This window comes from Argopecten irradians, chromosome 1, assembly GCF_041381155.1.
Source record: "Argopecten irradians isolate NY chromosome 1, Ai_NY, whole genome shotgun sequence".
Classification (NCBI taxonomy): domain Eukaryota; kingdom Metazoa; phylum Mollusca; class Bivalvia; order Pectinida; family Pectinidae; genus Argopecten; species Argopecten irradians.
In genome coordinates this window covers 4,227,752-4,242,828 of record NC_091134.1, presented here as the reverse complement: position 1 = coordinate 4,242,828, position 15,077 = coordinate 4,227,752, and the positions used below count along the sequence as shown (strand labels likewise).

General features: G+C 33.2%; 1 protein-coding gene across 9 annotated transcripts in view; it reads left to right on the top strand.

The window, feature by feature from the left end:
- Positions 1-15,077, top strand: part of LOC138315558 (uncharacterized) — a 34,150-nt gene that overhangs the window by 13,695 nt on the left and 5,378 nt on the right. For 5 of the 9 annotated variants that reach the window (XM_069256670.1, XM_069256730.1, XM_069256738.1 and 2 more), the window contains exons 2-9: positions 5,341-6,067; positions 8,562-8,631; positions 9,167-9,247; positions 10,231-10,324; positions 11,718-11,942; positions 12,499-12,728; positions 13,349-13,452; positions 14,438-14,470. In XM_069256670.1, coding sequence (XP_069112771.1) covers positions 5,341-6,067; positions 8,562-8,631; positions 9,167-9,247; positions 10,231-10,324; positions 11,718-11,942; positions 12,499-12,728; positions 13,349-13,452; positions 14,438-14,470 — 1,564 coding nt within the window. Of the gene's footprint in view, positions 1-3,129; positions 3,284-5,340; positions 6,068-8,561; positions 8,632-9,166; positions 9,248-10,230; positions 10,325-11,717; positions 11,943-12,498; positions 12,729-13,348; positions 13,453-14,437; positions 14,471-15,077 lie in introns of those variants that run through there. The other 4 variants (XM_069256721.1, XM_069256678.1, XM_069256695.1 and 1 more) reach the window with 4 other exon arrangements.

The window sequence follows — 15,077 nt, the reverse complement described above, 5'->3', positions numbered from 1 at the left end:
AAGAACTGCTTGAAGGATAAAGCTGTCATGTCGAATGCACCCCATTTAACCCTTAATTCACTTCGGCGTTTTTATCTCAGATACACCTAGTAATACTATAACTGGATATGTCTAGTATGGATCTAGACAATCAGGTGTAAAGTTAGTTATGCTATATAAAGGTACATATAGTGGGCCGCGGTAGTCAAGTTGTTGAGATATCCTGACATCTTGAACCACACACCCTCCACCTCTGGGTCGCGAGTTCGAAACCCACTTGGAGCAGTTGCCAGGCACTGGTAGAAGCTCATTAAATGATCCTGGCTTTTAATCAAACAAACTAAACCAGAAAAAAATATTAATTTTATTGAATTATATGTCATAAAGATATTCTTTAAAATACATGTTACCAAAAATTAGCGACATTATTACAACTACTGTATACTTACTGATATTCGTTTTAATACTTTGCTAATATCAAAATCGTGGTTATACAAATTATAGTTTGCCGTCTAAATGACGCTGTCAAAGGCTACCTAAAAATTCAAGGAAATAAACTCCCACGAATAATTTCAAAACTGCCGATCGCGAAATTTAACAACTCTACGGTAATAGACGAGTTCCTTAAAGTGATACTAGGAAATCTACATGTTATGTGTTTGATTGTTCGAAATACCGAAGTATACGAAACGTCTCAAATTGTTTTACATAGATACAAGGGTAGGCCTATATACGATATATATTGCGTATCTATGTCTCAAAGTTATGTAACAACTGCTGAAAGTGTCATACTGATTTATTATTGTTGAGTCCAAACTGGTCCTTGGTCTGTCAGGTCATCAGTTACATAGGTTAGTACGATGTTTTACTGACCCATTACATCATTTTACGACATTGTTAATCCTCCACCTGTACTATGAATTCCTTTGTTGGTGTATATATGCTAAAATCATCGCGGTATATCGATTAAGCATACCTATTTACAGAATTTCTTTTTCATTCGTGAATCTGGAGAAGCTTGGTTATCTATTTGGGGATTAGTTTAGACCTTCCATAGAGAACCCAAGGTTTGCGGGTACAAATCCTTCTGGTGATATATGTCACGGTATTACATGGTATTGCATGACTAAGGATTCCGCTAATCAATGACTCCGACAGAAAATCCATTTGTCGATATGAAGCTTAGCGCTGGATTTATTACTGTAAAAGTTACCGGTAAATATTTTAACTTATCTTAACATTGTGAATTATTGTACAAGAGACACCGACGAATAGAACAAATCGTAATTCGAGCATTTAATCTACAGAACAAAACAGGAAACTACTGGCATCCTAGGTGCAATACATAACAAAAGACTTCCTTGGCGAGCGTTTTTTTTGTTTTTGTTTTTTTAAAGAAAATGAATTATTCTGATACAAAATATATCATAGACCGCATTTTGCAGTTTGTTCTACTCGCGTCAGTGAACCTATGAACCTGTTTCTGCATGCAATAATTAGATACATAAAGACGATGGATTTTGTATGAAGTAAAAATGTTTGGAGGCAGGGGAGGATAGATACTTGTATTTATTATTCTTATTAAGAAAATAAATGTTATAGCATTTATTTTGTGTACAGAATTAATTTTTAATGTCTTTAATATTAAATCAATGCAATCAATGCTTAGTCTCATTATAGTATATAATGTGAGTCATTGACATTGAATACCCCATCTTATAGTTATAAGAAGACAAGAATTGATTTTATGGGATTGTCATGTAATGACGTCACATATATCGAAGTAATTATTTAAGATCAATATTTGTTTAGATCATTAGATTTAAACCTTTGAAGTCGAACTCTCTGTAGTGTGGTGTGTATGCTCTGATAATCGGTATATACTTTACTTCAAGATTATGTAAATTGTAATTGAGTGCACATAACCATCATTTTGTATTATATAGTACATGAAATGTTTAAATGGCAGGTGACGCATTATTTGTATAATTTCTTGATTACTTCACTTTAAAACTAATATAAACATTATCCTTATGAGGAAGAGTACTTTGTGGTTTTGATATCCTGTTTACAATTTATTTTGACGACAAAATTATTCTAAGCCTTTTAAATAACAAAATGACTACGCGATACTTATCCTTATTATTATTATTCTATTAATCTGTGTAGTTTAAAATATAAAACATAAATATATTATCCAATGATATTTTTATCGCTCGAAACCGATTATTATGATGTACCGATAGAACAAAAAAAGATTATAATATGAAAACTAGTGATTGGGTGTGAACATTTATGAAAGGTGATTAATACATGCGAGACTTGTATGAAAATCGTCAATAATTGCTATTCTCGAAATCTTTAAATAAATTTATTCTATTAACCTAGCATCTCGTATGGAAGGAACACTCATTTAAGATAATATAATTATGGTTGGAATGATCTTTTATTTAACGTTCCAACTCCACGATAATCACGACTTAGATGTACGGTACGAACCACACGACCGACTGTATATATAGCTGATTCAAGACGTATAACGTAATTAGTAATTAGAATTCATATTTATATAAACGGCGATCAAAGCAAATGTAATGAGACTATAATGTGAACTGATCCCAGACCCATGTCATTTATAAGAAGATACCCTTCGTTACACAAAGCCAAAACTCACGTTTGTTTCATTCTTTTTTATAATTAAGATTCGCTATGCTTCTTTGTTAAAGTGTATGTTGTCATCTAACATCAATTTAGACATAATTGGCCATTTTATGCATTTCTAATCATAAGAAAGATACACTAATTTTAACCGAAAAGTCATCGGGGCAAGGCGAGAACTTTTTTCTTGAAATTTAATATCTACAATTATGTGGAAAAAATCTAAGTAGAGAAATTACCACCTCGGCACCGCCATAGGAGGTCAAGTTAACTACAGTCAGAACGACCGGATTTCGTATTGACAGAGCATCAAGGTCATCCGTTTTCAGAATACAAAAGGAAACAGTCCTTTCATGTCTGCAAAATGATCTAGAACCAGTGATATTAAGACAGGTAATATGTAGTTATGACACACCTTTATATGCACGAAACGTAGCGATTTGGAAAGGTAACACTGGTCACGTAGAATTGTGTCTTTGAATGAACTGTCGATTAATGATTATAGTCATTCAGGCAATCAGGTGGTAATGGCACGAATGACTTCCGTCACTGATGGACATAGGCTTTAGTTCACAGTAGCAGTGGCATACTGTCATTGATCGATGAGACTAAATTCTGATGGAAATACGGATTTATAATCAATCTGGTAAGAAAAATGCTCGGATTTCTGGTAAAAGCAATCATATTTTCACGCCACTATTCATGATAGGACACATATTCATTATCTGGTCGTTGTAAGTGACTTACCTGGATTCAACAGCGTTTAGACCGAGAACGATTCAGAAGCTAAAGTACATCTCTACTAATGTTCATTTTTGTTATTAAGACGCTGTGATACTTTAGTAGTATATCTTAATGCAATATTTATTGTTTTGACGACCTGTTCACCTTTTTGACGCATTTTACTAATACCTTTAACTTGTATTAAATGTATGTTAATTTTCTCTTTATGGTTTTTAATGAAAAACTTAATAAATAAACGCAACAGATAATTGCAAATCAATTTATAAACTATTTAACAATAATACTACAACAAAAATTAAGTTATGATGACGATAATCTTATATGTAGTATGTTTGTCACACATCTATAGTGTTGTAGTCAAGTCAGTACGTATCAAAGTAAGGACCGACATCTCTCCACACCTTACATCCTGTTTCAAACAATTTATTCAAAAATTAAAGTACAGGATTCAGAATTTTAAATGTTCATTACTGAGGTTGCATATAAGCATGCAATGTATATATATGGCTGTCTTCATGTATTTCAAGTTTATAAATTGAAGGCCCACTACCTTTCCATACAAAACCATACATGATAACAGTGGAGAGTCATTTCGCGCGGTATTTCGGACGACGGCGAGAAACATAAGACGACCCGCGTTATGAAAAAACAAACATTTTATTTATTTTAATCAATTTGTCTAGAAGGTTATGCTAATAGTATTATTAATGGTAAGTTCATAACTTTTGCGACTCTATAAAATTATCGACCCCGTTTTACATTCCCATTTTAAAATTAAAAGCTGTTTCGGAAAGGTAATGGGCCTTTAATATTGACTCTTTGATACATTTGTATTATTGAGTTGATATCATATTTATTTCTTAAATGCAATTTCTGATATAGATAAAGTTCTCAAAACTGTATGCCTTCTCCAGCATAAGGGTTTAACATTTTTTTACTTAAATATTTAACAATTGAAATTTAGTGATGATTTTTAAGAAGAGTCCATACGGTTTTATAGGAATGCAGTATTATATGATTTACATTTTTACGACACATCACTGTTTATATAGTTATATAACCGTGCCTTTGTCAAATTGTATGATAAATATACAATTACATTCACCATATGTTCATCTATACTTGTTACATGTGTAAACATACGTTAAATACCTGGTCGTAAACGACACTCGAAATGGAAATCAAATAGAAGTACCTCGTGACTTTTTCCGTTAAAAGTCGATGTAAATTGCTGTCACTGCCATCATTACACAATTTTAAGTGTTCTAACCTCCTGAAATAACAAACAGGCGGGTATATTATGGTCAGGGAATAGTTAAACAAGCATTTGATTGAAGAGCTAGCTCATGCCAAATAATGTTTTACCGAAAGTGGATTCTTAACTAAATACTACATCTGTTACGACATTTAAGTAAATAATAAAATTCAACAAAGTAACCTTCAGGTAAAGAATAGTAACAGCACTAGCCACTGTAAGTTTTCCGACCTGAAATATAACTATAAAGTATCAACCGTGATTCAAATACTACGGGAAACAGAAATAATTCCAAGGAATAATTTGATAACCGTACCAAACCATCCAGGCGTGAAGCGGAGCGAAGAAAGCTATACTAGTATATATTGTGTTTTCTTTCGGATAGGCAGTACACTTTGCAGCATACATTGTATAATGTCATATTAGCAGAGACATCTCATATACTTTAATGGCTGGTTTGTTGGTGGCAGATTAGGCTAACATCCTGTATACAACTCAACAAATGTTTTCAAATAGCTAGGCTTGTAACTTAACTATCGACTGACGGTGAACAGATGTATTTCATTTTGATGCACTCATAATATTTGAGGATTATATTGAATTGAGTCTTGAAGCAGCATGCCACACTTCCATTAAGATCAAACACATTCAATTTTTGTAAAACGAGATATGTAATAATTTCATATAATTTCGTTTCATTGCAGAAAAATGAGTCAAGTTGTGGAACACCTGGTGCAGATGAAGCGATTAAGTAACGAGGCTAACCCTTTAAAGGGACATGAAGAGGACCAGAAGGATCTGCCTCCTGTCTTCAACAAACGACTGTTTGCCACACAGGGTAACGTCATAATCACCAAGGAGGCCCGGAGGGTGATGTTACGTAACGCCGGGTCCGTGCAGGAGGGGGTGGAACGACAGCTGACAAAGTCTGAACTATTGTCTATGAGGACGGTGGTAGAGGGTCTTAAACTCATACATAAAGGTCAGGACTACATCAAGGACGCTCTCAGTCATGTGGTGACGAGAGAAGAATATGACGCGTTTGAGTATGTTGTGAAGAAGCCCTGGGAGGATAAACTGTCGTGTTATTACATTGTGCATGGGGCTGTGGAGGTGACTTATGACATGAGCTCCACAGAATCCAGGAATGTATATCAGCCTAATATTATCTATAGCCATGGTACAGGGGAGTATCTAGGTATGGTTAACGCCGAGAGTCGAGATGAGGACATTTCACCGCCGGCCACAGTGTACACTAAAGAACGGTCGGAGGTGTTGAGAATTGACCGCGAATTATTTCACATCATAGTAGAACAAACAACTCAAGTGCTTAACAATGAAATCAGGACATATTTCAATCATGGTGAAAGTGTTTTTAAGGATATGCCCAACAGTTCTAAGGAGAAAATATTTCCACTCATCGAAAAACAGGTAATTTTTTATGCATTGTTGATTTTTGTTCTAATAAAACATTAAGATAATGTACCATTTACGCAACTTCACACTACATAATTATGGTACTCATATTTAGCATGTTTGGTAGGTGCACATTTGATTTAGTATATAGAGAAATCATATCTGCGATTAGCACGTGTTTGCCCAGAGTCCCAATGGTTATCATCACTTTTATAGTGTTGTCTCACGGAATCATACTAACGACGAAAATAAACAACACACAATACATAGTCACTTGATATGTTTCCTATTTAATGTTACAATGTTATTATATCAAAATACTTAGTTGTAAATTGTATTTTAGAATTTTTAAAGCTTAATCTGAATTTAATAAATTCAAGCGGGAATCGTAAAATTGGTACTTGTTATTAGATACCATAATTTAAAGTGCTAATGATTTGCATTGTTATACATTTAGTACATATAAGATTGTGTGAATCCGCTTTTTCTTCGATAATAGCTATAGATATCTTGTGTAAACAGTCACGATAAACTGAAGTCACTGTAGATGGCATTATCTCTAAACAGAGACTCTATTTATTCTGCTACCGACCTTTCCGAATAATATTTTGGGTTATTTAATAACTATTTGTCATCGCCTTACTCGTCATGCTAAGTGTACGAAGTTATTCGAGAAGCGTACAAATAGATTCCGATTAAGCCAGATATCTGGTTTGATTGCTACCATTTAATGAACTTGCATGCAAATTCAGAATTAATCAATCATAAACTATTTTCCTCATAATCTAACCCCATTACCAGCATGAATGTCTTATTTTCGATAACTTCATTAAATACTCTGAATACACTAAGGATAGAGCGATATCAGACATAAACATCACTAAACATACGTATTCCATTTACATTGAGCATTTGATATAAGAATCGATGAGCTAATATGGGGTTTTAATTCACTTGACATCTCAGGTGCTTTTTTATTGAAAACGTTTATGATAACATCATAAAACTTTTATGCTAAGGCGGATCCTGAATACATGCGGAATAATTACCTCTGAGATGTTTAAGCAGGCATTTCTGAAAATATCAATAAATGTCGTCAGGAGGAAATTAAACATTATATATTCCGATTCAGCTTTTGATTAGACATCGATTTATAGGGTTCATGATCGTCATTTAAAGCTTGCGTGAATGGCTGTTTGTTATCACAGTTAGTTATACATATAACAAATAATTTTGTTATACAAAACATACAAAGTGAAGCAAAAAATAGTTAAACAGATATTATTTTTCTACAATGTCACGAATAAGTATAAATGATAATCACTTTCGGTACTCTTTAGCCTTATTTTCGTTTTTTACTAATATATATATATAGGTACAGATGAGTGTGACAATAGCTGAACAAGTTGTACTAATATATATATAGGTACAGATGAGTGTTATAATAGCTGAACAAGTTGTACTAATATATATATAGGTACAGGTGAGTGTTATAATAGCTGAACAAGTTGTACTAATATATATTTAGGTACAGATGAGTGTTATAATAGCTGAACAAGTTGTACTAATATATATTTAGGTACAGATGAGTGTTATAATAGCTGAACAAGTTGTACTAATATATATATATAGGTACAGATGAGTGTTATAATAGCTGAACAAGTTGTACTAATATATATATATAGGTACAGATGAGTGTTATAATAGCTGAACAAGTTGTACTAATATATATATATATAGATACAGATGAATGTTATAATAACTGAACAAGTTGTACTAATATATATATAGATACAGATGAATGTTATAATAACTGAACAAGTTGTACTAATATATATATATAGGTACAGATGAATGTTATAATAGCTGAACAAGTTGTACTAATATATATATAGGTACAGATGAATGTTATAATAGCTGAACAAGTTGTACATATATATATTTAGGTACAGATGAGTGTTATAATAGCTGAACAAGTTGTACTAATATATATATAGATACTTATGAGTGTTATAATAACTGAACAAGTTGAAGCTCGTGTTAGTTATTACAACGTTGCCAATTTGTCGTCAATGTTATATCGTTGTCTACATAAAACTTTCAGCACACCACAATTATTTCATTCACTGAATAATTTTGATTAAATATGAACCTTTCATACAACGTCGAAACAATTAAGATATATGTCATGAAACAATGTTATTAAAGCATTTTATAAAACAACAAATCGTTGAGTTCATTTCCTATATCAATACCAATATGGTACAATCAAAAACGTTCAGAATAAACCCTATTAGCAGCATTTTTTCTGAAGCAAACACCTAATGAATTACAGTAACACCTAATCACTAAAATTGGATTGAGGTATTTAGATTTGGATTTAATATGTAGACTTAAGTTACTAGTGTAGGTAAAACGGTTCTGCTAAAAAAAGATCTCTACTTTGTCACTGTGGCTGATATTTACAAAACAGCAAACAAATAAAAATAGAGTGTCCACTTTGTTTCAGGTCTATCCACCTAACAGAGTCATTATTGAGCAGGCAGAGATCGCCGACTTCCTCTACATCATCAAATCTGGTGAGTAAGATATATACGTACCTGATTCACAAGGGATTGGATCAGATTATATTGTTGGTAAGCTTTGTCTAGCTTATGTATTACATATGTTACAAGGAACATTATTCAGAGAGAGTACTTTATCAGTCGGTGTATGTTTCATAGTCTTATCATTAATTTAGTGCGGGTTATTCTTATATAGCCGCGTCCCTTCGTCTACTCTTTTTATTGTAGTTTTTCTTTTGTTGCCTTAATTTATGGGTAATGAACAATTAGAGAAACGTAACGTCATGTTGATAGCTACAAAAACGGGCTTTGTAGTCATTTATTGTCAATGAAACATATGGGCTATTTTTATTGTAAAGATAATGTTGTTTTTAAGTCGAATCTATGTACTGGTATGTAAAAAGAATAGATATTTCTTGGTTATACTAAAACACATATTGCTTTTGATTGCCGCCAACGTTCATGTGCATATCATGAATAAACATCGGCAGTGCAAAGTTACAATGAAATAAATTGATTCTAATTGATATAATTAATCTCTTCCTCACAGGTCGGTGTCAGTGTGAACGAGAGGTGTACATTCCAGAATCAGACATAACTGCACTGTTCTACATGTCGTGCCGGGAACCAGGTAAAACAGAATACCCAGTAAACTCTAGATAATAGCTTATTCTAGCACAAACTGGAACATAAATGTTACCGTAAATGGTCCTAAATGGATATTTCCACGAAAACTGATATACTGACGTGCAAATATACATACCATCGACATCCCTTGTCTTGTTAATTAGAGGTCCACTACCTTTCCGAAAAATAAGGCCGCGGAAGCCGAGTGGTTAAGATGTCCTGACATATTACAACAAGCCCTTCACCTCTTGGTCACGAGTTCGAATCCCATGTGGGGCAGTTGCCAGATAGTTTTTTTCTCTGGGTACTCCGTCTTTCTTTCACCAACAAATCTGACACGTCCTTACATGACCCTGGCTGTTAATAGGACGTAAAACAAAAAAATCTTTCCCGAAACAAAAAAAATTTTTTAATAAGATAAGTTTAATAAGATAAGAAATAGTATATATTTCATTTCACTGTTTTGACGGATGTTGCAGTGATAATTAACGCGTGGAAGACGACCTGCGTTAAGAAAATCAACACTTACCTTATTTTAATTATAACGTTAAGAAGGTGATGATACGTGTAGTATTAACGGTTAGTTAATAATTTTGTGATTCTACAAAATTACCAATCTCACTTTATGTTCTCATTAAAAACGCCGTTTCAGAAAGGTAGTAGGCATGTAAACATTTAATGCCATTTCCATTTGGTAAAACAAAGGAAGAATATTTGTATTATCCCTTTTTCACACTATACTTAATATGATAAAAAGACTCATCACATGATGTTTACATATTTCGTCTTAAAAAAACATCGAACGAGAGTAAAAACAATATACTATGATGCTGCTTACAGTCAGGTGATCACGACACTCCGCTTTGTCGAACATTTGCTGGAGCGACACCCTTCTCTATATATGTTTTAAGTATCTGAGGAAATATTTATATGCCAATCAATTTCTTTTTAGTACGATATCTTTTATCTATGATTGATGTTTTTCAGATGATTTCTTTGGCGAGGAATGTCTGTTGGACATGGAACCAAGCTATGCTAGAATTACAACGACTAGTGCCACAGTCTGTTACAAAATCCCAAGGTAACGCGACCAAATGTATTACTTCTCAGTTCTAAATTAGTCCATATAAATAATTATAATAATATCCTATCGAAACATTAATCAAGCAATGGGAAGTTATTAATTTACACATGCCAAACGATAACTAATGTCTATCCCCGCTTCTTAATAATCGGTGTATTGTTGTGTTGTTGAACACCAACAAATATGAGTGTAAGTAAAAATATAATGAATTCCCCTACCATTAAACCTATTAAATTCCAATATATCAAATCAAGAAGTGTGAAATAATTGAATAAACGTCATGTAAATAATGGACAATTAATCAAATTCACTTATTTAAACTACCCGTGCGTTCCATTTTTTCGGATTCGTGCCAGTTCTACTGAATTGAAACGTCACCGCCTAATAAAACGCATTTGGATTTTTTTCGATATGGTGGCATTCAGATGAAAGATACGCTTCGAATTCAAAAACAAATTATTTCCTATCTTAGGAGAAAACCAATACCTTAAAAGTTTTTTAAAACTTTATTGAAATATATAAGCAATCAATTTTTAACGAACATATATTTAAAAGGTCTTGTTTTTAACAAAAAGGGAAATTTCAATGACAAAAGAAAAACATCGGGTCCGCCATCTCGGATCCAAGTGTTACATTTCAAGAAACGGACCACTTGCATCGGTTCGGTTCGCGAATTGGCTGGCATGGCGCGTTCCAATTCAAATATAGCAGATTCGTACCAGTAGAAATGGTACGAACCCGCAAATGGAGCACACGGTATACGATACACATCGTAACTGCCATCAAGTGAATTATAAAGCCTTACTTTGATTATTGACAGTTATAACAATGTGTGAAAGAAATATACAAAAAGCATTAGCGTGGCTATTGACAGCTATTAGCAATGTGTGAAGGAAATCGACACCATCTGTTAAATCTATCACTCAATATAGGATAACTAAATGTGTTATGTCATATATTTAAACTGGACCGTGGTGGTGGTATTTTCGAAAGGTTTTCTTCAAGACAAAGGTTAGCAAATAAAAGGGAATTTTGAACTGAACAAGGCTGTCGTCTTCCTATCACTTTCAAAAAATCTAAATGTTTGATAAAAGAAGAAGATAAAAACAAATCATGAAACAAATCAATGATCAAGAAGTTCAGACAAAATAGTAAAGGCAAGCATGTGGAGTTACAAAAACCTAGAATTGATCGGGATTCTGATAACTTACGTTTTTTGGCGATTCATTTTCCTTTTTCGCCAGCGAAATACGGAAATCTAATCGCGCACAAAAAGCATTGTGATTAAAGCAATGTTTTGCTTTCAAGGACGCAGATGGAGTCAATTGCTACAACAAACATATCACAAGTAAAAAAATCCCTAAAGAACATTTCTTTATTTATTTCACAGAGTGGCGTTTCAGGTCCTAAATAAGGAGATCCTGGTGCGGTTTGTGGAGGAGCACAGACATGAATTTCCTCCCGAGGATTCGCTCATGGATCGTGGATATCGGAACACACTCTGGAACAACTACAAATTCTACCGGATCAAAGAGACACTGAAGGAGAAAGGGAAACTCCATTACATGTGTACATCTAATGGATGTAGTGTTAATTCCAGACCTCCATCTGCCAGGTACATATACCTCAGCACGGATTAGTTTAACATTAATGACACGTTTTATTGTCGCGTGATGCATATACAAAAGGGAGATTTCCAAAGTCATGAAATAATACGATAATAAGATGTCAAAGAAGCAGATGGTGTCGTCTCCATCGGAACCCTGTTTACTGTTGTGCAGAGAGATATCGCTTACCCGATTTTTTTCACACACAAATACTTAATATGTTCTGAGTTTTCGCTGTGTATCGAATCTGAATCGGTTTTCCGCTTGTGATTCAAGTTGCCTAAATATTGAGCTCCTCTTGGTGGTGTTTTAGTGCAACGGTACAAATTATTCTGGTAATTAACGTGCAAATTGATTAATACTATTGATATTTTATAGCTAAGTGTTTTCTAATTAAGAAATAAGGTGCCTTTAATTTGGTCAATATAATGTTATATAGTTTTTAGACCTTTATAATTCAAGATGATGACCTCAATAAAGGTCTATAATTGATAGCTATCATCTTAAGAATTGGAAGAGTAAAACCCTTTAAATATCGGTAATGCAACGTGTTCTCTGTTTCAGCGAACAATACAAAGAAAACATGTACCGATTTATACAGAAAGGGGCCCATTACACGCCTTTCCGTGTGAAATCCGCCGTCTATCCTCGTTGTCATACGGCTCATCCAGATAGTTTACGTCGTCGACCTGCGACAGCAATGGAGGGGAAAACGAAAGCGGACTTAAATCACGACGACAGCGGTTCAGACGAGGTTCAGGAGGACATTGTGGACGATAATGATCAACATGAAGGTAGGGTAACCATAGGGTTTGGTGATACGCAATTAACATTATCATCAGGAAGTCTAGAACCATAGCATGATATAGCATGATAAAAACCGCTTTATAAGTTAGTGTTCAGTGATTAGTTTGGGGTTAAGGCATTAGAAATTGAAATGAAAATTATTATTAACACTCATAAAGCAAGTGTTTGGATAATTGAATTGCTAGAATTATCAACAACCAACTGGCACCAATTAAGTCATTTTCGACATTAGCTTGTGTTTATGGTATTTCGATAACTAATTACATGTTGTTAGGACTATATTACTATTTCCAATGGGTCTCAACTGGTTTGCCAACTTCCTCTACACCACCAGATTTCAATATAACTTTGTCTTATTAATATTCAAATACTCATAACGTTATTATATAGAGTTATTATATTATTGTATCGGTACATATATTTAAAAAGAAAACGTTGAAAATTGGCATTCCATGTGTTCTGTTCCAATTTTAAACATTTCAATATTGAATGCTATGAAGTGAATTAACTTTAAATGAAAATTGCTGTAAATATTTGTATTCTTGGATCCAGTGATCGAATCAGTAAAATTCACATTAATTGTTTTTTTGTAACCATGTTCCTAAAGATGGCGAATCAGGAACAGGGAAGGACGAAAACGGAAATCCAAAGACAGAAAGCAAACTGCTTGGTTTAGAGCTTGCTCGAACGTTAGAAAAACACTACTCAAAGGTTAGTATAAGGATTTATGACCCTTTTAGATATCTTCTAACAAGGTTAATAATATTCACTCTTGATTTGAATAGATTCGATTTGCTATAATGAATGTCTTAACAACTTTTTATCTTATTTGTCAGTTTGTTTAGTTTTAATATTTCAATTTATAAATCAGTAACAGATGCAGCTGAGATTACCATCTTTTTTATTCAACTTTTTTTTTTAAATTTCACCACTTTTTTTAAAAGACTCAAAAGTAGTTTACTAAAACTTAACTGTGAATCATATCATGGGAGTGTGAAATAGATATATAGTTCGCTGATAAGTGTTAGTTCGCTGATAAGTGTTAGTTCGCTGATAAGTGTTATAGCATACACCCATCATACAATGTGTATGTTGATGTAATTCATCACAACCAGGAATGCTTACGCAATGGAAATCTGACAATTTCACGACACAAACTAGACTTATTTTGTCTGTACTAGAATTTTTATTTGAAAACCTATTTTGTTATCATTAGAAATTATACAAATAAATATACAGATTTCGTATTAGTTCGCCACAGACTATATCATTAATAAACACGAACCAAACGTATCCTCTTACATAATTTTTAATCAAACATGTATTAATTGAAATAGAATGTAACGGGGAAAGTTTACTCTTGTTTATAGTAGGGGGTCATCACTGTCCTTAACGCTGACTCATAGCCATATATGTTGTCACTAGGACCGTAGCAATGAAGGATACAAATAAAAAAATAGTCAAAAATTATATATAATTAATTTCTGAAACATTATTAAGAAAACTATTAAATTTATCACTATAGGGTTACCTACTATCAACTTCACCTAGCTCCATTGTCATGTCATATGCTGATTGTCGAATATTGTAGTATGCAATCGTTCAAGGGGGATAATCCATGTTAACACTAAATGAACATTCTTGGCTATTATTATCATCCATTATGTGTGTCCAATTATTTTATATCATGTAACAGGTTAACTACAAGAAAATCCGAAATGTATTAAAGGTAACCATGCATGACATCATTTACTACACGTGTATACATTGTATTGTGTGCGTGTCAATGTTGTGTGTATCTGTAAAATGGAAAGTTCTGCCATATCAATACTATCATATAATCAACACATCATTTCGGAAAACAAAACTCAAATTGTTGTTCACTAAAAATAATTCAATATTATACCTGCTACAAAGCAAGTATTTCAAGCGAGTGAATTTTCCATTTTACAATGATTTTGTTTTGTTTGTGTGTGCAGTCACGATATATTATAATATCATGTAGAAGCACAACCATGCATCATGTAGAAACAATTCTACAGCAATATATACAAATGAACTGAATAGTTCTGATCACTGACAAAAAAATGAAATGTGCATGATAAATCAGAAATGAAAGATTGCATTTTATTAAACTGAACTTTTTTTTCATAATCAGCAATTACTAACAAAGTGTCTTATCCAGCTTATGAAATAAGGAACCCTAACCCCTGTTTGAAATTTAACTAACAATCAACGATATTGTTGTTGAATATTCCACGTTGATGTGCAGTGCTGTGGTCAGTATATAAGTATTAACCACGATTGAGTAGAACAGATATGAATGCATATACGAA